The sequence below is a fragment of the Rhinopithecus bieti genome, unplaced genomic scaffold, assembly GCF_001698545.2.
Source record: "Rhinopithecus bieti isolate Rb0 unplaced genomic scaffold, ASM169854v2 scaffold_44592, whole genome shotgun sequence".
Classification (NCBI taxonomy): Eukaryota; Metazoa; Chordata; class Mammalia; order Primates; family Cercopithecidae; genus Rhinopithecus; species Rhinopithecus bieti.
Genome location: NW_016818423.1, coordinates 942,489 through 966,806, shown reverse-complemented (window position 1 = coordinate 966,806; position 24,318 = coordinate 942,489). Strand labels below are relative to the sequence as shown.

The 24,318-nt window shown below is 55.5% G+C and overlaps 1 protein-coding gene across 1 annotated transcript in view; it reads left to right on the top strand.

Annotated features, from left to right (window-relative positions):
• Window positions 1–21,650, top strand: part of COL16A1 (collagen type XVI alpha 1 chain) — a 51,569-nt gene extending 29,919 nt beyond the window's left edge. Inside the window, 27 exon segments of the mRNA XM_017857034.1 lie at window positions 1,383–1,499; window positions 1,585–1,626; window positions 1,720–1,806; window positions 2,536–2,580; window positions 3,547–3,591; window positions 5,329–5,382; window positions 5,942–5,995; window positions 6,532–6,585; window positions 8,088–8,132; window positions 8,234–8,287; window positions 8,551–8,586; window positions 8,935–8,997; window positions 11,428–11,499; window positions 11,709–11,762; window positions 12,393–12,437; window positions 12,638–12,682; window positions 12,978–13,031; window positions 13,459–13,512; window positions 15,130–15,180; window positions 15,517–15,606; window positions 17,037–17,072; window positions 17,699–17,743; window positions 18,683–18,871; window positions 19,322–19,388; window positions 20,136–20,312; window positions 20,492–20,569; window positions 21,307–21,650. Coding sequence (XP_017712523.1) covers window positions 1,383–1,499; window positions 1,585–1,626; window positions 1,720–1,806; window positions 2,536–2,580; window positions 3,547–3,591; window positions 5,329–5,382; window positions 5,942–5,995; window positions 6,532–6,585; window positions 8,088–8,132; window positions 8,234–8,287; window positions 8,551–8,586; window positions 8,935–8,997; window positions 11,428–11,499; window positions 11,709–11,762; window positions 12,393–12,437; window positions 12,638–12,682; window positions 12,978–13,031; window positions 13,459–13,512; window positions 15,130–15,180; window positions 15,517–15,606; window positions 17,037–17,072; window positions 17,699–17,743; window positions 18,683–18,871; window positions 19,322–19,388; window positions 20,136–20,312; window positions 20,492–20,569; window positions 21,307–21,509 — 1,956 coding nt within the window. The 3' untranslated portion in view covers window positions 21,510–21,650.
• The last annotated feature ends 2,668 nt before the right edge of the window (window positions 21,651–24,318 follow it).

Below are 24,318 nucleotides of genomic sequence, written 5' to 3'. Positions count from 1 at the left end.
CACCCTCTTCTGACACTGGCTAGTCAGTGCCCTGGACATCCTGTGACCCTGATGGGTCTTGGTCAGGGCAGAGCATGGGGACTCTCTATCCCTCCCCTGCTCTGAAAGGCAGATTTCTCCAGAAGCAGCCAGAGGAGGTCCGGGTAACCTCTAGGGAACAGTTACATGTTGGATTACAGCGGGGTTGTGGCAACAAAACCCCAAGCTCTTCTCCCCTCTGCTTCTGTCAATGACTGGGCGGTGATCGTGTGACTCTAAATCCAGGATTTGACATTTCTCCTGTAACATTTCATCGGCTGGCATCCTCATCAGGTGCTCTTCAGAGGATCCCAAATAGAAACTGTGCATAGGGTGGAGAAGGGGTCAGATGGCACCCCGGGGCATGCTGACCCAGAGCCCCAGCACCACCTGCACCCACAGTCCAGGACGCCTGGGGAGAGAGCGCTGGCTGTGGCCTAGGACAGGCCCACGCCAATCCAGACTCCCACTTTCCTTAGACAAGTCACGCCGCCTGTCTTGAGTGCTGGCTTTCCCATCTCCACAATGCTTATAGATTCCCTGCCCCACTGCACCGTCACGATGGGATGTGATCATGTGCAGGGCTTATTATGTACAGTGCCCAGTGTCATGGGTGCTGAGTAAATGCCAGCCGTTATCATTGGGCTTGGTGGTGAGCAGTGAAAGTGAGCAGGGGTTCCTGCCTGGGAGTCTGTGGACACCACACTGGCCACAAACAGGCTCCAGGCTCCTGAGTCCTCAGAAACTGCAGGCTGGTTTTCACTAGTGGGTTTGATTTTTCTGGGAAAAGGACCCACAGCTTCCATCAAACTCTGAGAGGGGTCTGTGACCCAAAGAAGGTTAAACCCCTTCCTGTGGGGGAAGACAATTTCTGGTGGCGCAATCTGAGCCAGGAGCCTGTGAGCAATCCGAGATCTATCCCAGGGGCTCCTGGGAAGGGCCTGGCTCCTCCTGCAGCTGTTCCTTTGCTCCCTTGGGCAGAGAAGCTGGCATTCGGAGCCAGCCTTTCCAGCCTCGCTCCTTGTGGCTTGTCCTCGCAGTGGGTGCAGGTTGCAGGAACAGCCGGGACAGATGGTCCCTCTGCGGGCCCCTCGCCTCCGCCCACACGCCTGTCTGGAAAGTGGCTTTGGCTTAGCTCTACCAGAGCTGCTTCCTGGAGGAAACTCAAAGCCAATTGATGGGAGTGGGTCCCCCGAGGATGGAGCAAACCTACCATAGGGATGTGGCTGGGGAGAGGGAGTGTGGGAAGAGGGAAGACTGAGGGGCAGGGAGCCCCGGCTCTGGGTTCTCAGGTGGGCTCCCCAGCTGGCCCATCCTGGCCGTCTCTGACGCAGACGGCACTCCTCTCCCTCCTCCCTGATCAGAGTATCTGCGGGGACTGTGTCCAGGGGCAGAGGGCCCACCCAGCGTACCTCGTGGAGAAGGGAGAGAAGGGAGACCAGAGCATCCCTGGTGTGCCAGGCCTCGACAACTGCGCCCAGGTAGGGACTGGGCTTGAGGCCGCCCCTTGTGGGAGGGCTCCCTGGCTGCCTCATCAGACAGAGTGCTTCTCATTGTCCCTTGCAGTGCTTTTTGTCGCTGGAGCGCCCAAGAGCCGAGGAGGCCCGGGTGAGTGCCTCGCCTTATCTCCCCTGACCATGCCCCATGCCCCACAGGGAGAGGCCCTGATTGCCCACTGTCACCATCTCCATCCTTTTCCAGGGTGATAACAGCGAGGGAGATCCCGGCTGCGTTGGGAGCCCAGGCCTGCCTGGTCCTCCGGGATTGCCAGGCCAGAGAGGAGAAGAGGTAAGACCAGGGATGAGGCTTCATCCTTAAGGGGGCTGGGGCCCTATCTGCCTTTGAGACCTTTTGGGGGCCTCCGAGGCCTCACGTGACTGATGCCCTTTACCACTCTGGGCTCATCTGCTCTCCTGGCACATGGCTCCTCTGGAATACACAGGACCCAGGGTAGGACACACTCTTCCTTCCCAGTGCCCAGCTGTGTCCTCTGCCTGCAACACCCTTCGGGGCTCCTTCCTGCACTCCTTCAGCTCTGCTCAAGTGTCTCCTTCTCAGACTTCCCCTGACCGCCCTCTTTAAAATTGAACACCACACCAACCCCAGAGCCTCCAATCCCCTTGGCCTGAATCATACTAATCACCCTCCAGCATCCTGCCTATTTACTTCATTCAGGAACATTCCACAGGTATCAACTCAACACCAACTATGTGCCAGCTCCTGTTCTATTTGTTAGTGTCCATGTCTCCCCTAGAATGTAACTGCTTTGAGGCAGAGGTTTTTATTTATTTTGTTTATGCTGTGATCCTAGCCCCTGGATTAATGCCTGGTACATAATAGTTGCTCAATAAATGTTTGTAGGATGACCGAATGAGCCAAATGAAAGATTGTTCTGCTTGGACAATAGCTGCCCTCTGTTGACCTTGGCCCTGGCAAGCTGGGAGGAAAGCTGCTGGAACCCCAGGGGCTCTATGGGGCCTGGGCCTTTTCATCCATTTCCCTTGGCTTCCTTTGCAGGGTCCACCTGGCATGAGGGGCTCCCCAGGTCCTCCAGGCCCTATTGTAAGTATCTGTGGTGCCCTGGCTTGCTTGAGAGGCTCTCAACGGGGTCGTTACGCTCAGACACCATCCCGCGGCCTTGTCCCCAAAAGGCTGGGCAAGGCAGGAGGAGGGAACTTCCACTGCCCTCCCCGTCCCTCCGCAGAGCATCTGTAGGAACTGTGCTCTCCTACCACCAAATGCCCTGGAACCACCCTGCTCTGCCCACTGCCTATGGTCCTGCTTAGGGGAGGTCCTCAGAAGCACATCTTTGCTTCCCTGTCCCCACCCCCTGCTGCGCTTTCCACAGTGGCCCCAGGCTGCCTTCAACAGGGGGCCTAGGCTTCACGCTCACAGCCTCCCAGCCAGGGAAGCATGCGGCCTGCTGGCCAGACCTCTCCATGCCCCTGTGATGCCAGTCCCCACAAGGGCTCGGGGCTAAGATGGAGCTGTCCTCCATTGCTCTGTAGGGCCATCTCTAGGGTAAATCTACAAAAACCAGACCAGGGCATCTATTCTGGAGTCCTCTGTGATGTTGACATGGCAGGAAAATAGAAGTGACTAGGAAAGATTGAAAGAACTGAAAATGCTTTCTTTGGAGAAGAAAATGGCTGGTGGGAGTTGTCTTAGAGCCAGGGAGTCCCCACTTGGGGGACAGTTGGAGGTCGAGTGGCAGGCATGGTGGGCAAGGCTGAAAGAAACGGGCTTCTGCTGCAACCGGGTCTTCAGTTAGACTCCGGAAGACTCAGGAAGCACTCTGACTCTGGAGCCGTTCCGCATCTCTGTCAACGGAGAAGCCATTCTTCCCAGAGCCAAGGGAGGAACAGTTGTCTTTTGAGCTAAGACTTTCAAGGAGTCTCTTTTCCAGCTGCCTTGAAAATACTCCCATGACCTCCTCTCCCCATGACCCCCAAGCCCCAGACTGTGCCCTCCAGGCTGTCCCAGGGTTACTGTGCCTACGAGATGTGACCTGCCTGTTTCTCCCACCAGGGCCCCCCAGGTTTTCCTGGTGCTGTTGGCTCCCCCGGATTGCCTGTAAGAACCTAGCGCTGCTCGACCTCCCCTCCCCCCGTCAGCCAGGTCTCTGTGGCTTTTGCTTGTCTCCCTCCTGTGGTGCCTTCACCTCCGTCCTCCGTGTTTGTTGTCCCCCTTCAGGCACGGTAGCTAACGACACAGGTTCTCTGAGGTCCCAGCAGCTTGGACATCCTCCCAGTCTCTGACTCCTTTCCGTTTTCTCCTCTCCCTCCTCTCCTGCGTTCTTTGTCTCCTCTTCTCTCTCTTACCACGTTCTCCATTTCTCCCACCATCCTGCAGCACTCCCGCAAGTCCTCCTGAGCTTGTGAACCTCCCTCTTAAGCTGGTGCCTCTAGGGGGCCCCTCCACTCCTGCCTTCTCACTCTGCCTCCTGCTTCTCACCACCTTCGGTGTTGCCTGAAGATTTGCTGAAAGTAGTTCTTGGGACCCTGCCAGGCACCTGGCTCAGAGCCCAGCAGAGATGCCAAAGCTTTAGGGCTTCACATTGCAGGCTGGCACAGGTTTGCTGCCCTGCTGCTTGGCAGGGCTGTCCAGAGGCACCCAGGGATTTAAAGGCAGCCCTTCCTGCACCTTTTCCATCGTCCTAGAGGAAACTCTCAGCTGCCTCCTCTTCCCTTCCTCTTCCTTGGCTCCAGTCCCAGTCTGCTCCAAGGCGGGGCATGTGATACCAGCCAGTTGGGTTTCTGGGTGTCGTGCGGCCCTGCCCCTCTGTGCCCAGCACCTTGGCCGGCTCCTTCTGCCAGGTGTCGTTAATTGCTCTGCCTTCGTCATCGTCACAGGTGTGTTTATATCACCCCCAGCCTCACTGTTGCTCCCTCCTGGGTTACGGAAACTAACCTCCTGTTTGTCAGGTTGCGTGTTCCTGGGGCCTGGCTCCTCTCCTCCCAGGCCTGGTGATGGAGGCTCAGGGAGCAGGGCCCCTCCTCGTCACAGTTCCATCTGTCCCCACCTCCTCATCTGTGGCCGGGCCTTGTCTGTTTCTGCTTGCTTGGGTGAAGGGGCCATCTGTCCGTCTAGCCATCTGTCTTGTGTCGTGGAAAGGTTTGGGCGCCGTCTCTTGAGGGGATGAGGGAGAAGGGGGCACAAAAGATGCCCCTAATGGCGTGGCACCCGCAAAGGCCGGGGTAAGGAATTAGGGGTGGGGGCTGTAGCTCTCGTGGAAAGTGACATGCCCTCTCACCCTACAAAGTGACAGGGACTGCTCTGGAGGCAGCCTTCCTGTGTCTCTCCCCTGCCTCCCTCCAAGAAAATGATTTTTGGCTTGGGGTGGGGGACTTGGACAGGTAAGTGTTGGGTGTCTGATGATGTGATACACTTTGGTGGCAGCATCCATCTGGGGTACCTCTCCTGATGGTTGCCCCTCAGAATGAGCACACATCTGATCTGTCAGCTTCCTAAAGGTGTACCCCAGTCAGTTACCATGGCAGGGCATACCAGTGATGGGCAGCTGAGAGGTACCCTCCCAGAGTCACCCCCACTGGAGGGCATATCTCTATAGTTACCTGTCTTGCAGAGTATCCTCCTGAAAGGCACTCATATGTGGGGGTTCACACCCCTACCACTCATCCTGCTGGAGCACACCCCTTATGGGTCACCTTGCTAGGGACACTAGGAGAGCCACTTTGGCCTCCACATTTGCCTGGAGTGGGAACAGAAGGCAGTGGGGCAGGGGGAAGGAGTCAGGGGCTGGGTGGGGACAGCCCGCTCCTGCAGTTTCTCATGATTTTTCTCTCCAAGGGCCTTCAAGGAGAGCGAGGCCTCACAGGCCTGACTGGAGACAAGGGGGAGCCGGTAAGGGGAAGCTGGAAAGGGAGGAAGAGCTGGGGAGGCAGAGCTTGGGCTCCGAGGGGTGGCTGCTGAGTGGAAGCTGGGAGGTGGACTCCTTATGACTCTCTGCCCTTCTGCCAGGATTCCCTCAGTGTGAGGTTTGCACACTCCCCAAGGAGCAAAGGAGGCCGATCTCCACGTGCCCTGACTCCCTGCCAGAAGCATGCATAGCCCCTGTCCTCCAGCAGCGTCCCTGAGGGCTCCCCTCCCTCGGCCTTCGTCACTCAGCATCCCTGCCCACCCCCTCTTCCCTGGTCCTCACGCCTGCTCTGGGATCCCTGTTCCGGCTCAGCTCTCAGGGTCTGGGCCAGGCTGGGGTTCGCATCCCCAGCCCAGGTCTGTGGTGGAGGTCACGACCAAGGGGACCTGGGGCTTGGGGAGATGGCCCGGTGTGCAGTGCTGGGGCAGGCTGGCACCTGCTAAATGGCAGCCCCAGAGGTTTTAGCTTTGGCTACCCTCTTACCCAGCGAGGGGAGAAGAGAAATGTTGAGGGGCTATCCATCATGTCTGCCTTTCTTTGTAGGGTCCTCCAGGGCAACCAGGTTATCCAGGTGCCATGGGCCCCCCAGGACTACCTGTGAGTAAGGGGACCCTTGCTGGGGAGTGGGTGCTGGGTACCGGAGGCTTGGGCTGGTGGTCAGGACAGAGCCAGGCTGGGCAACCCTTGGTGGGCTCCCCATTCACGGGCATTTCAGCCTCTTCCTTTGCCTAAAGTCCATGCAGCCCCTCTCCCCATTGTAGGCCCCCTTGGCAGCGTGACTTGGTCCCACCACTCTGCTCAGGCCTGACTCTCAGAACACTCTGCCAGGCCCAGACACGGCAAGAACTGAGATCTGCCTCCTGGGGGTGGGGGGTTTGGGAGATTGGAGAGACAGCTTAGAGGTGCCACCCCCACAGAAGCTGCTGGGTGGGTGTGTCCTCCTTTTCCAATGGGGACCTGGGGGACACGGTGGCTGGTGGGAGGCACGGCAGCTTTGGAGCACCCAGCAGTCCTCCCAGTGCCATCCCCCAAGAGCTGGTCTGGGTGCCAGCTGCAGTCTCCACTCCTCGCATTAGCGCCGTGACGGGCTAATTCTGCGGGGCTAATTCCACTGTCTCTTTACCACTTGTCAGGGCATCAAGGGGGAACGTGGCTACACTGGGTCAGCCGGAGAGAAAGGAGAGCCGGTGAGTCCCAGCAGCGCGGGGGCGGGTGCAGGGCTGCATGTGGAGCCGCACAGCCTCCGGCTAGAGACTTGGCAGCAGCCTGTGAAGGGGAGGACTGTGACCCTTGCTGCCCCCCCCCCCCCGCCCCCAAGCCTGCAGCACAGGCTGGGCCCTGCGGAGGTGGAGGCTGTGAGGAGAATCCCCGCAGGGCTGCCAAGGGGAGGGGGCCAGGAGGCAGCTGCGGAAGCATTCCTCTGCCTCATGCAAAGGAGGACCTGGGACTATAGACCCCCAGTGGCCCCCAGGCTCCCCAGAACCACTCTCCAGAGTCAAGGCCTGCCAGGCCCCATGTTGAGCACAGGAGTTGGGCTGTGACCAGATGAGGACACTGGGGCCCCCAGAGTGACAAAGCTGAGACTCACCCAGGGTCCTGAAGCTAGTGAGTGAGTCAGTGGTGGAACCTGGACTTGAACCCATGTCTATCTGGTGAGAAACCTCACAAACCTCAGATCTAGGATCAGTCAAACTGGGACTGCAGCCTTACAGAGTCACCAATTTCAGTGAGGCCCCGGTAGAATTCAGCAAACCCCATCAGGCATTTACTCAGTAACAGATATTTCTCAGGGGCCTGCGGGGTGCCGGGCTCCCCTCTGAGGATGTCTCCGTGAACAGAGCAGGCAGTTGCCCTCTTGCCCTGCCATGGGGGAGGCAGCTGCCAGATGAATAAACAAGTGCCTAGGAACCATGAGGGCTGGGACTCCTGGAGGAAGTGGGACGGGGGGAGGGGCTGGAGAGGTGTTTGGGCACCATCGAAGCGGAGGGGCAGGAAGGCCTCTCTGAGCAGGTGGCATTTGAGCTTAGAGCTGACTAGCAGGAGGGAGGGATCCCTGTGGCTGTCTGTACTGGGGAATTCCAGAGGGAGAGGCTGGGCGGGGCACTGCAGGAACAGCTTCCAGCCATCAAATGATTTGGCAAGAGTTCAGGGGACCTAGAACGGGGAGAAGGGGGCATTCTAGGTAGGAGGGAAAGCTGTGCCAAGGGTGCAAAGGCCTGGGGGTGGGAGGATATAGAGTGTGTCAGAGAACAGCAGTCTGACTGAGCAAGGCGGAAGATGAGAAGGAGAGAGGGAGGAGAAGTGGGAAAGGGTGGCTGGTGCCAGATCACAGGCTGCCTCAAAGACCAGCGTTGTTGGAAAGTGTGCGCCCCACTCAGAGGCAGAGGGAGCCACACAAGGTGTTTGAGCAAGAGAGTGACATAATCAGAGCTGTGCTGGAGGAGAAGAGGGCAGCCATTTGCTGGCTGACTTGGAGTGAACCAGGAGGTGGCAGGACAAGTTAGGAGGCTGGTTCAGCAGCTCAGGCAAGAGCAGGAAAGCCTGAGCAGACCAGGCAGAGGGGGCCTGCCAGCTCAGGGGCCTCCCAGCATGTGCCGCCTCTGTTCTGGGCAGTCCCCTGTCACATCCCCCTACCTCATCCTTCACCTCCCCAGGAGGAGTGACTGATTCTGTTCCTTTGTGTCCTTAGGGCCCCCCAGGATCTGAAGGCCTCCCAGGCCCTCCAGGCCCAGCGGTGAGTGAAGGAGGGCACGGGGAGACGTGGTCCTGGTCTTGTCCTGGGATCTGAGGGCAGGAAGATTAGGTTTCGGCTGCATTGTTCTCTGTGGGTGACAGGGTCCCAGAGGAGAGCGAGGACCCCAAGGGAACTCGGGTGAGAAGGGCGACCAGGTGAGTGACGATTGGGACCCGGCTGCAGGGAGGCAGAGAAGGGGCTGGGTCCCTGAGGATCACCAGCTCTAGTCTCCCCACCCTACCTGTCCTTGGCTTGTGACCTACCTCATGCCCAGAGCCTTACCTGCCAGCCATGGTGGGCAGAGGGGAGAGCAACGCCCGTGGGTTTGAGGGTGCCCTACCTGTCACTCTTTCCTCCTGGGCAGCCAGGCAGGAGAGAGGGGGTGGCACAGTACACTGTAGCTTGCTTCTCACCCTAGGGATTTCAAGGCCAGCCAGGCTTTCCGGGCCCACCGGTGAGTGAAGAAGACACAAAGCCGGCTCTGTCTGATGTGGTCTCATCGGGAGGGGCAGGCCTGACCAGGCCAGGCTAGGGGAGGATGGTCCTGGGGAGAAGAGGGGAGAGGCAGGGGAGAACGGCCTGGGTGGCCAGGCCTGATTCCAGGAACCAGGACCTGGAGAGCCCAGCCTCTTGGGTGGGCCCCAGCCCGGCAGTCCAGGCAGATGTAATGCTCCCGGGGGGTGCTTCTAGGAAGTCAAAATGAATTGCATTAACAACAGTACATCACACACAGGAAGAAGAAAGAAGGGGAGCTCCCCCTCCAGCCCCACTTTCATTCCTGCCTGCCCCTTTGTTGATACAGGGTCCCCCTGGATTCCCAGGCAAAGTTGGAGCACCTGGCCCACCTGGCCCTCAAGCAGAGAAGGTGAGCAGGACCCCGGGTTGGCCAAAGTCGCAGATCTGAGCCATGCAGCTCCCATGCCCTTGTCCCACCCCTAGCATCAGGCTTTCAGGAAATTCCAAGACTGACCCAGTTGCATCAAGGCTGTGAAGAGAGGCCTCCAGGATGGGCCAAGTGACTACTGGAGGCTGACGGGGCCTGCAGCGGACCAGTGGGCTCCTCAGGATGTCTGCTTGGCCCAGAATGCCTGCGGCCTCCGTTCAGCCCAGGCCGTTGTCTGCTGGGATTGGGGGGAAGGCAGGGAGGTAGGTGGGGAGGAGGCAGGGGTCTGATGGAGGACTAGAATGCGACAGGCAGCCCAGGCCACCTTCATCTCCTGGGCGGGAGGACGAGCAAGGAGCTGAGAGAAGGGGAAGCACGTCCTGAAGGAGGACACCAACGTGGAAGGGGAATGGGCTCCTCCTGGGTAGCCATGCTCCAGTTGTCCCCAAGGGCCCAGAGAGGGCAGGGGTGGCCTGTGTCCTGCCTGGTGGCAAGGATTGGGGGAGCAGCAGTTGGGGGAGCTCCTATGCCGGCTGTTCTTGACTTTGGCTTGATAAATGCTGGAGACATGGCTCTGCCTTGGTTTGGGGCTGACATCCCTGTCTCGGCCCAACCTCTGGGCTCCCTAGATGTGCTGAGTGGGTGGTATAAGAAGCCCCAAGATTGACTTCTGAGCTGGGGGTTGGGGGGATCTGGGTCCAGAGGGACAGGTAGGAGCCTACAGCCTTGTGGAGATCCTCTTTCCCCTGAGAGCACACGCATGAACGTCTCACTGTGCAGGTGAGGAAACTGACGCCCGTAAGGCTTGGGGCAGCTCAGAGGCACACAGTGGTGTTAGCAGCAGAGCTGAGACTTCCTTCCCAGCTCCAGGAGGACCTGGGACCCTCACTACCTCCCCAGAGCCCATGCTGATCAGCCATGGTTGGGACAGTGGTGGTTGCTAGCTCTCTTCACTTCCCTTCCCTGCAGAGGACCTGAGTGGCAGCCCCTGCTCTCCTTAGGCTGGTCATTGCAGAGAATCCCAAACCTCTGGCCAGTGGTTCTTCACTCCAACTCCCAGTGGGGGCTAACATTGGTTGGGGCTGTGCTGACCCCTCCTGGTGGCTGGTGGCATTGCAATGCCCCCCAAGTTCTTTTTCCCCTTTGCTGAGTCTCTCTAGCGGGATTCCTTCCCTTGACCACCCTGCAGCCACTGATCCAGGGCAGCCCCCCTCTCCACAATGGGAGAATGCAGCAGCCTTCCCTGCTATGCTGCTTGCCTCCCCCCGCCTTTTCTGGTAAACTCCAATCCATGCATCAGTTCTCGTCACTCTTCTGCTTTGAACCTTCAATGGCTCCCCAGTGCCTGTAGCAGGGGTTTTTAGACTTTATTTTGTAGTCCCAGAGCCTTTTATCACATAAAAGCAAATGTAAAACCTCAATCTACAAAACAAACACAAGTGGAGTTCCCTGGCTGAGACAAGGGTGGGGTCCTGGAGTCCCCTCTTCAGTCCCCACTTCACGACCCCAGCTTCGAGACTCCCCAGGAGCCCCAGCACTCTAAGAAGTACAGCTTAAAAACCACTGACTGTTTGATACAGTTTAGCACAGCGTTCAGGGCCCCCACTCATTAAGATGACTCTTCCAGCCTCTTCTGCCTGCTGGCCCATCCCACAGGCTCCCCCAGACACCCTGGCCAGGCCAGGCATGTGACCACTTGCAAATCTTCATCTATCTCTTAGGTTCCCTTTGGCATGTGCTTTTCTCCTCCACCTGCCCAATCCCAGAGTCTAGCATCTGGTGACACTTCTGTGACACTTTCCCTGATCCCCAGCCAGAGGGAACTGCTCCCCGTTCTGGGCTCCCTCAGCTCCTTTCCACACAGAACACATGGACTGTTGTATTGCCCCTGGTTGAGTTGGGCCCATGACCCTCACTGGAATGTGAGCTCCTTGAGGACAGGGGCATCCACTTTTTCATCTTGGGGGATCAGAGCCCACATGGCACTGGGTGCACTGTTGACGTCTTTGTGCAGCCCTGGCCCATGTCTACTGGGATGCGGGGGAAAGGCAGGGAGGTAGGTGGGGAGGAGGCAGGGGGTCTGATGGAGGAGTAGAATGCAACAGGCAGCATTCCCAGTGGATTGAAGCTGTGCTACTGAGCCCCTGCCATGCCAGCCCCTCGGTCAGCACTGGAGAAGATGCCCTGTCCCTTCCTCATGGGGCAGCAAGGCAAGGGGATGCTTTGCAGATGAAGACAGATCCTCCTGGTGAGGCGATGAGTGGCACATATGCAGTTAGACAGGGACAGACTGGGCCCAGAAGCCAGCTATCCTGATTCTAGCAGTCACCAGGACCCTTGACCCAGGGCCTGGTCTCCACATGGGGGGCAAAGCCCTGATGACTTTATTGGTTGTGGGGGGCTGGTTTCCAGGGCAGCGAAGGGATTCGAGGCCCATCAGGCATGCCTGGTTCCCCTGGGCCACCGGGACCTCCTGGGATTCAGGTGAGTGTGTGCCCTTTTAGCGTGGCAGGTGTGTGGGGTGTGTGCGCATCTGTGTGGTGCATGTGTGTGGTGCATGTGTGTCGTGCACGTGTGTGTGTGCTGGGATGGGAGTCAGGGGAGGGGTGCAGAGAACTGAGGGGCTGGGCCAGGTCTCCCACCTTCTAGGACTCCTGCACCAGCATGCAGAAATGCCTCTTTCCTGTTTCCAGGGCCCTGCCGGTCTGGATGGTCTGGATGGGAAGGACGGCAAGCCTGGCTTGAGGGTGAGATGATGGGCCGGGAGCACAGGCATCCCTTCCCCTCCTTTTTGTCGGGGGAGCCAAAGTCAAGGTAACCTTGATGGAAAGAACCAAAGTATCCCCGTCTTTGTCAGGAGGCACCCATGCCCTCCCTTGGTCTGTCTTTCTCTGCACTCCAGCTCCCTGATGGCATCACAGCCCCTTGGCCTCCCAGTTCTCCTAGTGGCCTTAAGCAGGTTAGGCGAGCTAGGTCTCACCAAAGGCAGGATGGTGAAGGCACTATGTATGCAGAAACTCAGACAGCTGAGGAAACCAGGCTGGGCTTCAGGAAGAATCAGGGTGTGGACATGGAAGGACTTGAGCAAGCCCTAGCTCCTTGGGTTTTGCTGGGGAATCTGAAAGGGCTGGGGCCATGGGACAGGGTAGAACATCAAAGTCAGCCCCCTTATATATCCCAAAGAAGGAAAGCGAAGGCCTGGAGAGGGGCTGGAAGTCACTGAGGATCCATAGCCAGTCAGAGGCTGAGCCAGGTTTGGATTCTTCCCTCCATCCTGGGATAGCTGAGGAGGGCTTGAGAGAGGAGAGGACAGTGGTATGAGCTGGATACAAGCTGAGCAAAACTCTTGTCTCAATCCTCCTTGTCTCTTTCCCTAGGGGGACCCTGGTCCTGCTGGCCCCCCTGGACTCATGGGACCACCGGTAAGTTGAGCTGGAGGAAGGAGTGGGAGCTGCGAAGTTGCAGCTTCTGCCTGGGTGGCTGCAACAGCTCAAATCCAGATCTTCCATGGACCGTGTTATGACTTTGGATTGGTTTGAATGGTTTGAACTGAGGAAGGAGGAGTGGGAAGAGGCCCCCAGCTGACATGAGGGACATGAGAACTCCCTGCCTTTTCTTTCAGGGCTTTAAGGGGAAAACAGGACATCCTGGCCTCCCAGGACCTAAGGTAAGGGCTGGTGACCTCTGCCAAGCAGGTTGTGTCTGCTTTCCTGAAGGCCTGCCCCCAGGCGGACATGGCAGCCTATCCTGGGCAGAGAGGCCATCCCAGCATCAGCCTCCTGGGGCCACCGGTGTCTGGCAGCAGACTGGGTCAGGGTTTCTCTGTCTACCAGCTGGAGGGCATCAGAGGGCCTCTGGCCAAAGCTGGGGCAGGTGGCAGGGCCCCTCTGATGTGAGGTTGACTTGGGGTAGGGATGTCAAGTGAAGGTCTGGTGAGCTCCAGCTGCTCCTCTCTCTTCTAGGGTGACTGTGGCAAACCAGGTCCTCCTGGCAGCACTGGCCGGCCTGGCGCAGAGGTAAGGACCAGGGATCCACACAGCTGCCTTCAGTTTGCCTTTGGACTCTGAGGAGTCTGGGATGCAGCTGCTTCTTCCTGCCCACTGGCAAATTGGCTGCTTTCTGTCCTCAGCCTTCTGGGAGGGGTGTCACCCAACACTGCATGTCTTGAACTTTCTCCCTCCTCTTAAGGGTTGTAACTGGTTCTGCTCCCTGGAGGTTGCTGGGTCACCAACCTAAAAAGGCAGGGCCTGGCCTGCTCAGGCTGAGGGTCTGCCTTCTCTACCTAACTCTCTGGGAGACTTGGGTCTGGAGGCTGGGAATTGGCCTGGCTCCTTTGGCCACTGGCGTTACCACCTATTCTGCCCAGCCCCCTCCCACCCAACAGCCACATGGTGCAAGCCAGTCAGTTTCAGTGTCATTTTTTCCTTTTTCTGGCTCCTGCAGGGTGAACCTGGTGCCATGGGACCCCAGGGAAGACCTGGTCCCCCCGGCCACGTTGTGAGTTGAACCACTTTTGTCTCTGTCTCCATAAGAATTAGCATTTTGGCGGGGTGGGTAGTGGCGCGTAGGCTGTCATGACCTGAGAGAACTTGCTATAGGGGCTGCCCCAGCCATGGGAGCTAGACGGGGCCACTGGGGCCACTCCTTCTGTGGTTTCCAGGCTTTTTGTTATTTTCTTATTTTCTGGGCACATTCAAGTTCACTTATCAGATGAAGGTCATTCAGTCAACAAATAATCGTGGAGCCCCTGCACCATGCCAGGCTCGGGGGACTTGCTGATGAGCTGGATTGGGGCCGGGGAGACAGAGTGACAGAAAGAGAGGAACCAGGGGTGACTTCTGCATTTGGCTTGGGCAACTGGGTAAATAGGTGGTGTGTTTCCCAAGATGAGGTGACTTGGAGAGGACATTTATCAAGCAATAATGAATTTCCTGTCTACTTTACTCATCACTAACATAGACGACTGCCAGGCAGTGCCTTTGATCAGTGTGACGGCACTGAGCTGATGGGACTCCAGAGAAAAGCGAAGATACTGGCATTTTGTTGCAGCCCTGTTGTGGCTGGCTGCATAATAATTTCCAGGAGGCTCTTGGAAATGTTAAAAATAGTTCACGACCAAAAAAAAAGAACTCTCAGGCCCCATCACTATTTTATGCATCTCAAGGGGTCCAGAGGCCCTGGATTGGGAACGCCATATTGAGCCTGGTTCCCCTCACATTGCAGATGACAGGGGGAGGCGCACTCAGAAGCGTGGCCCCGTTGGAGACTCAGTGGGGCTGGGGCCAAGGGGGTGCAGGGTTCCGCCTCTCACTTCTGTCCGTCTGGCCCCGTCATCTTGCAATGTGGCAGTCTCTGTGCTGGACACTTCCACCCCAGGAGACTGGAGATGAATAGAACACAGGCTATGGCCTCTGGAACGTTCCCCCTGGGGGTGTGGAGGGAAGCGCTCTGAGAGAGACCCAAGTGCCCGGGGGGTTCAGAGAAGTTGTCACTCTGACCAGGGAGGTGACCTTTTGCACCGCAGAGGCATGGATGTAGGCATCAGAGCTAGAGGAGGGCATTTTAGACGCCACCCTAGTGCAGCAGCCAGGTCTATCTGGGTGTTGGAGTCCTGTGCACCCCAGTGTTGGCCAGCGAGTGTTGGCTCCTTGTCACTGTGGATGGTGGGGTCAGTGCCAAGCCCCTGCCCCTCACCGCCTGCTACACAGACCCCCAGCTCCTCGTCTTCCCTTCTCCATAGACCAGCAGGAAGTGGGCTGCCTTTAGGGAAGCAGGGGTCTCAGTAGCCACCTAGGCCAGGGAGTAACTCCCCCAGGCCTTTCTCCACTGCACTTGGCCTCTGGCCATGGCTTTCAGATCATCTCCCTCAGCACAGCCCCAGATGCTCCACTCAGCCTGCGTTGGAGGGAGGGTCCTGTGTGCCCAGGATCCCCAGGCCTCAGCTCTGGGCGCAAATCTTGTCAGAAGCTCAAGTGCAAGACCAGAGCGAAGGAAGGTTTCCAGAGGAAATGGAGCTGCTGAAGTTTACAGCTTGCTCCTGCTGTCAGGCCCTGTGCCTCCCAGGGGTCTTACTGTTAGAACCTGTTTCTATCCCACTGACTCATCTCTCTTTAGGGGCCACCAGGGCCTCCAGGCCAGCCAGGACCAGCTGGGATCTCTGCAGTGGTGAGTAACACACTCCGCTCCTTCCTCCCTCCCAGGAGTTTTGCCCTGCTTGGCTGTGGGCGCCATTCAGAGCAAGCTGTGGGGATGCAGAACAGTTTGTCTCATCCCCTACTTCCCTGGCGTCAGCCTCTCCTGCCTCCAAAGATCTTGCCTTCCAGGATGTGGTAGAGGGCTTTGGAGAGGGCTGGAGGTCATCTCAGAGTCCTGTTGCAAGTTCAGGCAGTGCCACCTCTCCCTGTAGTCCCTGGCACAGGATGGGGTGTCTGTCTCTGTCTACATGGGGGTCCATTTTGCCTGCTTCCCTCCCCTCTCACTGTCCCCCTTCCTACTCTCTAGGGTCTGAAAGGAGACCGAGGAGCCACCGGAGAAAGGGGCCTTGCAGGCCTCCCAGGCCAGCCCGGCCCCCCTGGACACCCTGGTCCCCCGGTAAGATCCCACATCCTACAGCACAGCCCAGGGGGAAAGAGTCAGCTGGCTTAAGTCCCGTTGAGCACAGCAGAATATATCTGGGGTCTCCAAGGAAGGAGGGGCTGTCAGCATGGCAGAACGGCAGCATGGTGCTCAGGCCTGAGGATCATGCTGAGTTTGGAAGGACAGGCCCTGCAAGGCAGTGCTGTGCCAGGCTGCACATGAGGTCACTGCCTGTGACGGTGCCACAGCATCAACCTTCTGTAGACCCCTCGGCTATGCATCCCTGTTCTGCCCCTGCCCCTTCCCCGGGGGAGCTTGTCGGTAACCACAGAAAATCTTGCTAAATGTCAGGAAGCAGAAATGCAGTGCTGTTACTGTAACTTCCCGAGGTCCTCGGAAACCAGGACTTGGTCTCCGCTCACGTTTAACACTAAGAGCGCTGATATATCTGTCATCAATGTGTGCCAAATGGTGGACTAAGTGCTTGCTGTGCATTTTGTCTTAATCTGTGCTGCAGCCCCATTTAGTGGATCTGATTGTCCCCGTTTTACAGATGAGGAAACGGGGGCTCTGCAAGGTTAGGCAGGTTGCTCGGAGTCACATAGCTAGTGAGTGGAAGAGCTCTGACTTGACCCCAGCCTGCCTGATTCCAGAACTTGGTCCTTAGCCACTCTGAAAATCTACCTCTCTTAAAAGTTCCAGACAGGTGAACCCCATCAGGTGCAACTGATTGCCAGGGTCAGGGATGAAAAGTCTCCTGGGAGAGCAGAGGCAGGGACCCAGGTCTCCTGGGACCCATCAGGATGCTTTCCATCAACGCAGACTTTTTCTGGGGGGCAGCAGCAGTGACCGCGGGGCTGGTGGCCTGGGCTGGCGTGTTTGACTCCAGTTAGCCCATCTGCCAGGAGGGCCCAGTCTCACCATGCCTATTCGCCCTGATTCCTGCCAAGGACCCTGCTTCCCTTTTCGCAGGCTCAGGAGCCTCCATGGCCCCCGGATGAATCTCCCACTTACCTAGCAATCAGAGTCCTCTTCCCCAGCAGCCATCAGAAGGGGGCTGGCCAAAGGAGGCAGCCTTGCTGGTCTCGGGGAGGGGGCCGGCTCAGGCTGCTCATGTGTTCATTCAGCAAACGTTTAACATAGATTCAGAGCCAGGGAGTGTGTAAGGTGCCAGGATCCAAGCACACAGCAAGGCAGGCACGGTCTGTTCTTCCCTTGTAAAGCTCTTGTAGATGGGGGCTGGGAGCTGTTGGGGCTCTGGGATCAGGCTGGAGTAAGGGGTGGGGGTCTGAGTTTCCATGGCCCAGAGTGTCGGAGGGTGAGGGTTGGAGGATCATGGCCTTTGGGTGGAACAGGGGGCTGGGCATGCCCTGTGTACATGGCGAGGCATCTGACACCAAACTGGGATGGAGCTCATCACGTCTCCATTGCTCTCTACTCCCCAGGGCGAACCTGGTACGGATGGTGCAGCTGGCAAAGAGGTACGGTTGTACCGGTCTTCTCTGTTTCCTTGGGGATGCTTCTCCCTCCTCACCTTGCCCTGACCCCTCTTCATTTATTCAGTAAACATTCCCTCTATGTAGGGACTATCTCTGGACAGATATACAGGAAATTGTTAACCCTTGTTGTCCTGGGGAGAGGAATTAGAGACTTGAGGCCAAGGATGGAAGTGAGATTTGTTTTACCATTTTCTTTTTAACTCTGTACCTGGTCAAAAAGAAACAACAACAACAACAACAACAACAACAATAATAATAATGATAATAATGAATTTCAAACAAACATCTCCTGGGCACCAGGTCTTTCCAGGCCCCCCAGTATGCCACAGACTGGCCCTCTCATTCTGACTTCTTCTCGACTCTCTTCATCTGTGATGGGGGCCCAACCAACATGCTTAAACAAGGCCATCCTCCAGAAGACATTTTTTTCCCTTCCAGTTGTCAGCCCCTCTGCGGACAGGGAGGCTGCAGTCCTTTCTCACACAGAGCCTGGTTGGACACACTTGGGGGTCTCGGGCTGTGGAAAGGGCCTCTTCACTGCTCCTCCCTCCCCAGGGAGCCTCAGAGATGCTGCCCAGACTTCAGCTCTGACTTTTGCTTTCCTCTAGGGACCCCCTGGAAAGCAGGGATTCTATGGACCTCCTGGTCCCAAGGTGAGTGGGCACTGGTTGGGTTTGAGAGGAGAAGCTCATGAGTGGATGAAGCCCAGCTCCAAGTTATGACTTTAGCCACAGAGAGGAGACACAGGAAGGCCAGTGGGCAGGGTAAAAAATTGCAGAACTTGGAGCAGCATAGTGTCTGAAAATTTCTCCTATGGGGTCATTACCCGGCCCCCCAGGTAGGTTTTTATTGGTTGTGAGGAAGGAAATCTCCAATTCATTTACACACTGATTGACTGATTCATTCATTCATTGTTTCCATTTCCCGAGTACCCCCTTGTTCCTACTCACATTCCAGGCCCTTGTCCTGGCCTCAGGTAAACAGAGGTCCCTGAACAATAGGTGCTCACAATAGACCAGTCACACTTACACTAGGGATTGGCAAGTTTTCCAGAAGATGATGAGACATAGTGCTGTGGGATGAGAGGGAGGAGCACCTAACCCAGCCTGGGGAGTCGGAGAGGCTGTGGAGAGAACAGGAACGGGAGCTTCAGCTCTGGAGGGGTGCACTGGGTAGAGGGAGATGAGGAGAAAGGGATTTCAGGCCAGGAGGACCACAACAACACGGCAGAAGCAGAGAATTATCACCAGTGAGGTCTGGCGGGAGGTGGAGGGTGGGGAGAGGAGGCTGAGGAAGGAAAGATCAGGACCACATCATGAATGGCCTTGCATGCCCAGCCAACGAATGAGTGCTTTATCCTGAGGACATTTGGGAGCCATCAGAATTTCTAAGCAGGGAGTAAAGGGAATAACACCAGGAGAACTCTTCTATAAGGACCACTCTGGGGCAGTGAGGCGGAGTGACCTGTCAGGATGCTGTGGCCACAGTCTAGAGGGAGACACTGGGGGCCTGGTGGGAGGATGGAGAGAAAAGGGCAGATTGGTGAGACATCATGATGTAAATTTGACAGCACTAAGTATCTATCTTTGTAGGGTGATCCAGGAGCCGCAGGACAGAAGGGCCAGGCAGGAGAGAAGGGGAGAGCCGGCATGCCTGGTGGTCCTGGCAAGAGTGGTTCCATGGGGCCTGTTGGGCCACCAGGCCCTGCAGGAGAGAGAGGTCACCCTGGAGCTCCAGGGCCTTCAGGGAGCCCTGGCTTGCCTGGTGTGCCTGGCTCCATGGTAAGGGGGAAGGCTGGCAGCTGTGGGCACTGTCCCATAGAGCAGGCATGTGGGGTGGAGCACAGATCGTCTTCCAAGCTCCTGCTGACATTCTGTGGGAAACAGCCTGCCTCCCACGGAGGGTGGCTCTTAACTGTGTGCGGAAGGGTGGGGAAGACAGGACCCTCACCCCAGAAAGATGCACTTAAGCACAAAATGTTTTGCACCATTTCTGGGTGGTTAGGACTTTGGATTAAGGACTTACAGAGGTTGCCGTGAGCCGAGATCACGCCACTGCACTCCAGTCTGGGTGACAAAGTGAGACTCTGTCTCAAAAAAAAAAAAAAAAAAAAAGAGAGAATCTGTGGGAGGCTCCTGGGACCTTTGCCTTCCTCCCCATCCTTTATTTCCATAGGGGAAAGTGCCAGGCTTGGAAGTATAATTGAGGCAGGTTTTCTTCTCTTTCTTCAGGGAGACATGGTGAATTATGATGAAATCAAGAGGTTCATCAGACAAGAGATCATTAAAATGTTTGATGGTAACTGGCAGCCAGCTGGGTGGCAGTGGGTGCTGCCTGCCCTTCCTGCGACTTCTCTGCCCTGCTTTGGCCTCCTTTTCCTTAAAGCTCAATGTCCTCCTGCTCTCACCCTCCATACACTCACAGGCCTGGGGTTGACAGACAGATGTTCAATTATCCTTCAGACCTTCCTTGTCACCTGCTCTGTTCAGAGATAAAATGATTCCTTCCCGCGTTCCCCGAGCCCCCACTTGAGCAAAGGAGACAGACAAGAAAATTGGTATCAAACGAGTCTGCCTGAAGTGAGCTCTAAATACAGGGGCGAGTGGCACTGGAATATGGCTGGGGTGGTTTATTTGAAGTGTTTTTTTCTGTTCATTTGTTCATCCAACATTGATGTGCCAGGGACTGGGGGAAACATAGGCCCTGTCCTGAAGGGGCTGAACGTCTTGCTTGGGAAGCAGACCTTGAATGCCAAGCAAGGGATCCAGGCTTTATTCTGAAGCCAGCAGTGAACTAATGAGGGCTGTTGGAGCAGAGATGCCATAGTCAGATCTGTGCTTTGGAAGCATCTCCATGGGGAGTGATGTGGAGGCCAGGACGTGGGACCCCCCTTGGGAGACCGACTGCCATACTACTTGCCCTGACATCCCTGTGAAGGAAGGCTGCTGAGGACTCCATGCTGGTGACCTATATGCGGCATCTGCAGTCATTCTGAGTCCCTGGGGGACCTTCTGACCTGTCCCTGCCCTTGTCCTTTTTTTACAGAGAGAATGGCTTACTACACCTCCAGGATGCAGTTCCCCATGGAGATGGCGGCGGCTCCGGGACGACCAGGGCCCCCAGGGAAGGATGGTGCTCCCGGCAGGCCAGGCGCTCCAGGGTCACCTGGGCTCCCTGGTCAGATTGGCAGAGAAGGACGGCAGGGCTTGCCAGGAATGAGAGGTAGCTCTGCCCTACAGTTTCCAAGGGACACATGTAGTTCTTTGGGGCAGGCCTAAGTATTCCATGAGGTCTGTTGTGAATATGGGATATGTGTGTGTGTGTGTTTGTTTCAAGTAATCTGACTGGCTGCGTCATTTTTCTGCTCAGGGATAGGACTTGCTTTCTTTCTTTTGTTCCAGGACTGCCTGGTACCAAAGGTGAAAAGGGGGACATGGGTGTTGGCATTGCAGGAGAAAATGGTCTTCCTGGCCCCCCAGGTAGGAAATACCACCATTTGAGACCATGAATCCAGAGCAGCAGAGACCCCTTTTCTTTCTGTTTCTTCTATGACACAGCTGTGTCAAACTCCAAATAACGACAGGCCAGTCAACCACATTTATAGTAATCCCACTGTGTGCAAGACACTCTGCCAGGGCCTGTGGGGCGGAAGACTCAGTGCCTGTTCTTAAGTCTTAAACTGGGCTAGCGTGACGCAGTAGGAGAGACCTGCATGGAGTTGGGGCCGAGGAACTTGAGTGCAAGTTCTACTCAGCACCTCACTGGCTGTACACCTTGAAGAGGCCATTGAAACCCTTTGGAAGTGCTCTCTTAGATGCAAGTTTAGCTGTATAGCCTGAAGGAAAATGGCCAAAGCCTGATGACCTGGCTCTGAGACCCAGCATCACAACTTAGCAGAGGTGCAACCTCTCTGAGCCTGTATCCTCATCTACAAAATTAGAAAATAGCTTCTTTCTCAGGGAATCGTGCAGATTCAATGAATAATGCATCAAAAGCACTCAGCCCTGTGCCTGGCACATGGAAGTTCTAAATAAAACTTGCCAGCAGTATTGTTATTGTTGAATCAATGTGAGGATCAGACTAGGTCTTCATGAAAACATGTGGTAACTTGAGAAACAATCATCAAATGTAAGTTGTTATTTGATGCCATTATGGCTTTTTTCCCCCTTATGATCTGGGTCTTCTGATTTTCCCTCTGTGGGCTTTCCCTCCCTAGGTCCTCAAGGTCCTCCAGGCTATGGCAAGATGGGCGCAACAGGACCAATGGGCCAGCAGGGCATCCCTGGCATCCCTGGGCCCCCGGGTCCCATGGGCCAGCCAGGCAAGGCTGGCCACTGTAGCCCCTCTGACTGCTTTGGGGCCATGCCGATGGAGCAGCAGTACCCACCCATGAAAACCATGAAGGGGCCTTTTGGCTGAAATCCCCACCTGCCTTTGGATGAAGGACTCCGTTGGGAATAAATGGCCAAAGCTTACAGGACTCTGTGACAGGTTGTGAATGTTTTGTTGTTGGTGTTATTTTAATTGCTGTTAATATTTTTTAAATAATAAACAAAACTATCTGTCCTTTCCCTTCCAGTGGATTCCTCTGGTGCTGCAGCCAGAGCTCCCTGTTGCCCTGCTTTTCTCATTTAGTTCCAGGATCAAAAAAGAGCATTTTGGGTACAGGGACACACACCTGTAATCCCAGCTATTCAAGGGGCTGAGATGGGAGGATCGCCTGAGCCCAGGAGTTTGAGACCAGTCTAGGCAACATAATGAGACTCAGTCTTAGAAAAATAAAAATTAAAAAATAAAGGGTATTTCCCTCCTTGCCTGTGGTCAGCCAGTGGCGCTGTGGGATATTGCTGGATGGGGGCAGCTGATGATTCTTTGCTCCTCGGGATCTTGTGCCCTGTCCTTCATGCCTACATCTCTTGAGTTAGAGAAGGACCATCATTCAGCCCCTCCTCTCAAGTGAACCAAAGCACGCTGGAAGGCCCCACTTCCGGCTTTAAAGGTCCCTCCCTATTTGATTCCCTAAAGAAACCAGTGTTCGGTACCCCACCCACTCTTTGCCCATCCACTTCACCTTGTCAGTGTGACCCAGGGCCGGTCCGGGTTGCACCCTGGGAAAATGCTACCCGGTGCTGAGGTGTGTTCATCTGCCTGGAAGCCCTTCCAAGCATGCAGGCGCTTCTTGATGCTCCAGTAATTCTGTGATTAGAAAACCTGTGCAAACAGGAGAGAAGACAGGCTCCAGCTATGTCCTAGGCGGCCAGGGAATGCTTCTCTGGGAAATGAGATGGAACCTTCTGCCTGTACCAACGGATGGCCCTGTCACTAGCTCTCTATAAGTGCTTCCAGCAATGACTTTCTGGAGGGCAAATAACATCCCCTGTTATTCTTCATTATTCTAACATGTGGTACTTTTCCTGTACATTTTAGCCTAGACCTTTAGAAACAGCCAGGTTGTATCAGTACAAAGGGGTCATGGGCAAGCCACGAGCAGATCTAAGCTCATGCTCCTCAAGGTCCACTGGGAGTTTGGTGATCTATCTGTTGTCTCCTTCTCCCTATGTAAAAAAGGCTAGGAAGGGGAAAAAAGACAGTGAACTGAACATTATAGAAACAGTCTCTCTTGAGCTTCTTCATTCTCTACTTTTTAGATCGCTTGTCCTGATGGGCTGGACGCCCTGCGAGAAAGCAACAAGGCACTTCCAGGGGGATTTCCAAAGAAAGCTTTTCACTGGCCCCAGTGATCTGGAAGGTTTATTCAAGTTGGATACACTTCAAAGGACTCACAGAGCAGGCTCAGAAATGTACCCAAAGTCTAGATGCTTATCCAAACTGCCTGAAGCCTTCAAACCGGCTGTCAAATCTCTGCAGAGCTGGTATTTCTAGCACATTTCTGAAAATTCCCTTCTCTAGTTGGGTCCCAAATAACAGGATACCAGCCTATTGATGGCTTTGCAGAACCTTTGCCCTGTGTTTTTTTTCCTGCCAGGAGCAAAGGTGTGCTGGTGGCCAGGAGAATGAAATCAGACTCCTGAGCACGCCCGAGTGTCTCATATGATGTTTTTAGATAAAGGAGGAGCTGATTCTTTTTTCATTCCTCCCCAGCTATTCTCAGTTAACCCTGGTTCTAACATAAAACATTAAAAAGCAAAGGCATCATTTTTGCATTGAAGTAGTGGCCAGGTTTTGGACAGTGGAAGAGGACAGATGTTAAAGCACTCCCATTGGAAGGCCAGCTTCCTCTTTCAGCCTAGTCTGCCGAGTACTAACTGATGATAGGCCTTATGATGAGGAGCATGTTGGCGCCGGCAGAAAGAAAGAGAAGCAAGGACCAGCTGTGGAATTGAGCAGGTTGGCTTTGAAGGCCAGAGGGGAAAAACTGCTATGAGGAAATATCAAACTCATCCCCTTTAAGGGTCACCAGGGAATCGATCCTTATAGAGCAAATGATGCCTTCTTCCCTTTTCTTCCTGAGTCAAATTCATGCTACTCTTAAGGGATTCTACGACAGGCTAGGTTTAAGCTTTCATGATCTGAATGCATGTCTCCCTGGAGTTAGAAATTGCTGTATTTTCTTGGACCATGAAGAACCAGATGGAAAGCTGAATTTTATAGTCTCTTCTGTTACTGTGGTCAGCAAAAAATCCATGGATCTTGCTCATCAGTTCGGGAGCTGAGTAAGCTGAAGAGAAAGCAAGGAGGGGCATGTGTCGTCCATTCCTCTTAGGCAGGTTTTGCACATTCCAACCCCATTATCCTTCTGTCTTCACTTCTTAATCTACTCCAGACTTTCGAGGCAGCACACAGATCATTCCGATTGGAAAAGTCTAACTTGATGAGTCCATTCCTTTTCCCACTTTGTCCCAGGGACTGTACTAAGGCTCTGGGGATCCCAAGGCAAACTACACAGATATGGTCCCTGCCCCCACAGTGTCCACAGGGAGAGCAGACAGTTAAACAAGCACTTACAATAAAGTGGGATGACAGGGCGGTGCCAGGTACCAGAGGAGTGCACAGCTGGGGAACCTAAACGTGTCTAGACAAAGAGATGGATTCAGGCAGAGGGAACAGCACATGCCAAGGCCCAGAAATGACTGGGTGCAGCAGGCTGAGTGATGGGAGACAGGATAGTGTGGTTGGATTTTGGAGCATGAGCAGGGGAGACACAGTGTAAAGCCACTGGTGGGTTTCTCACAAAGGTGTGTCAAGTCAGGTTTGCCGAGTGGGGAGT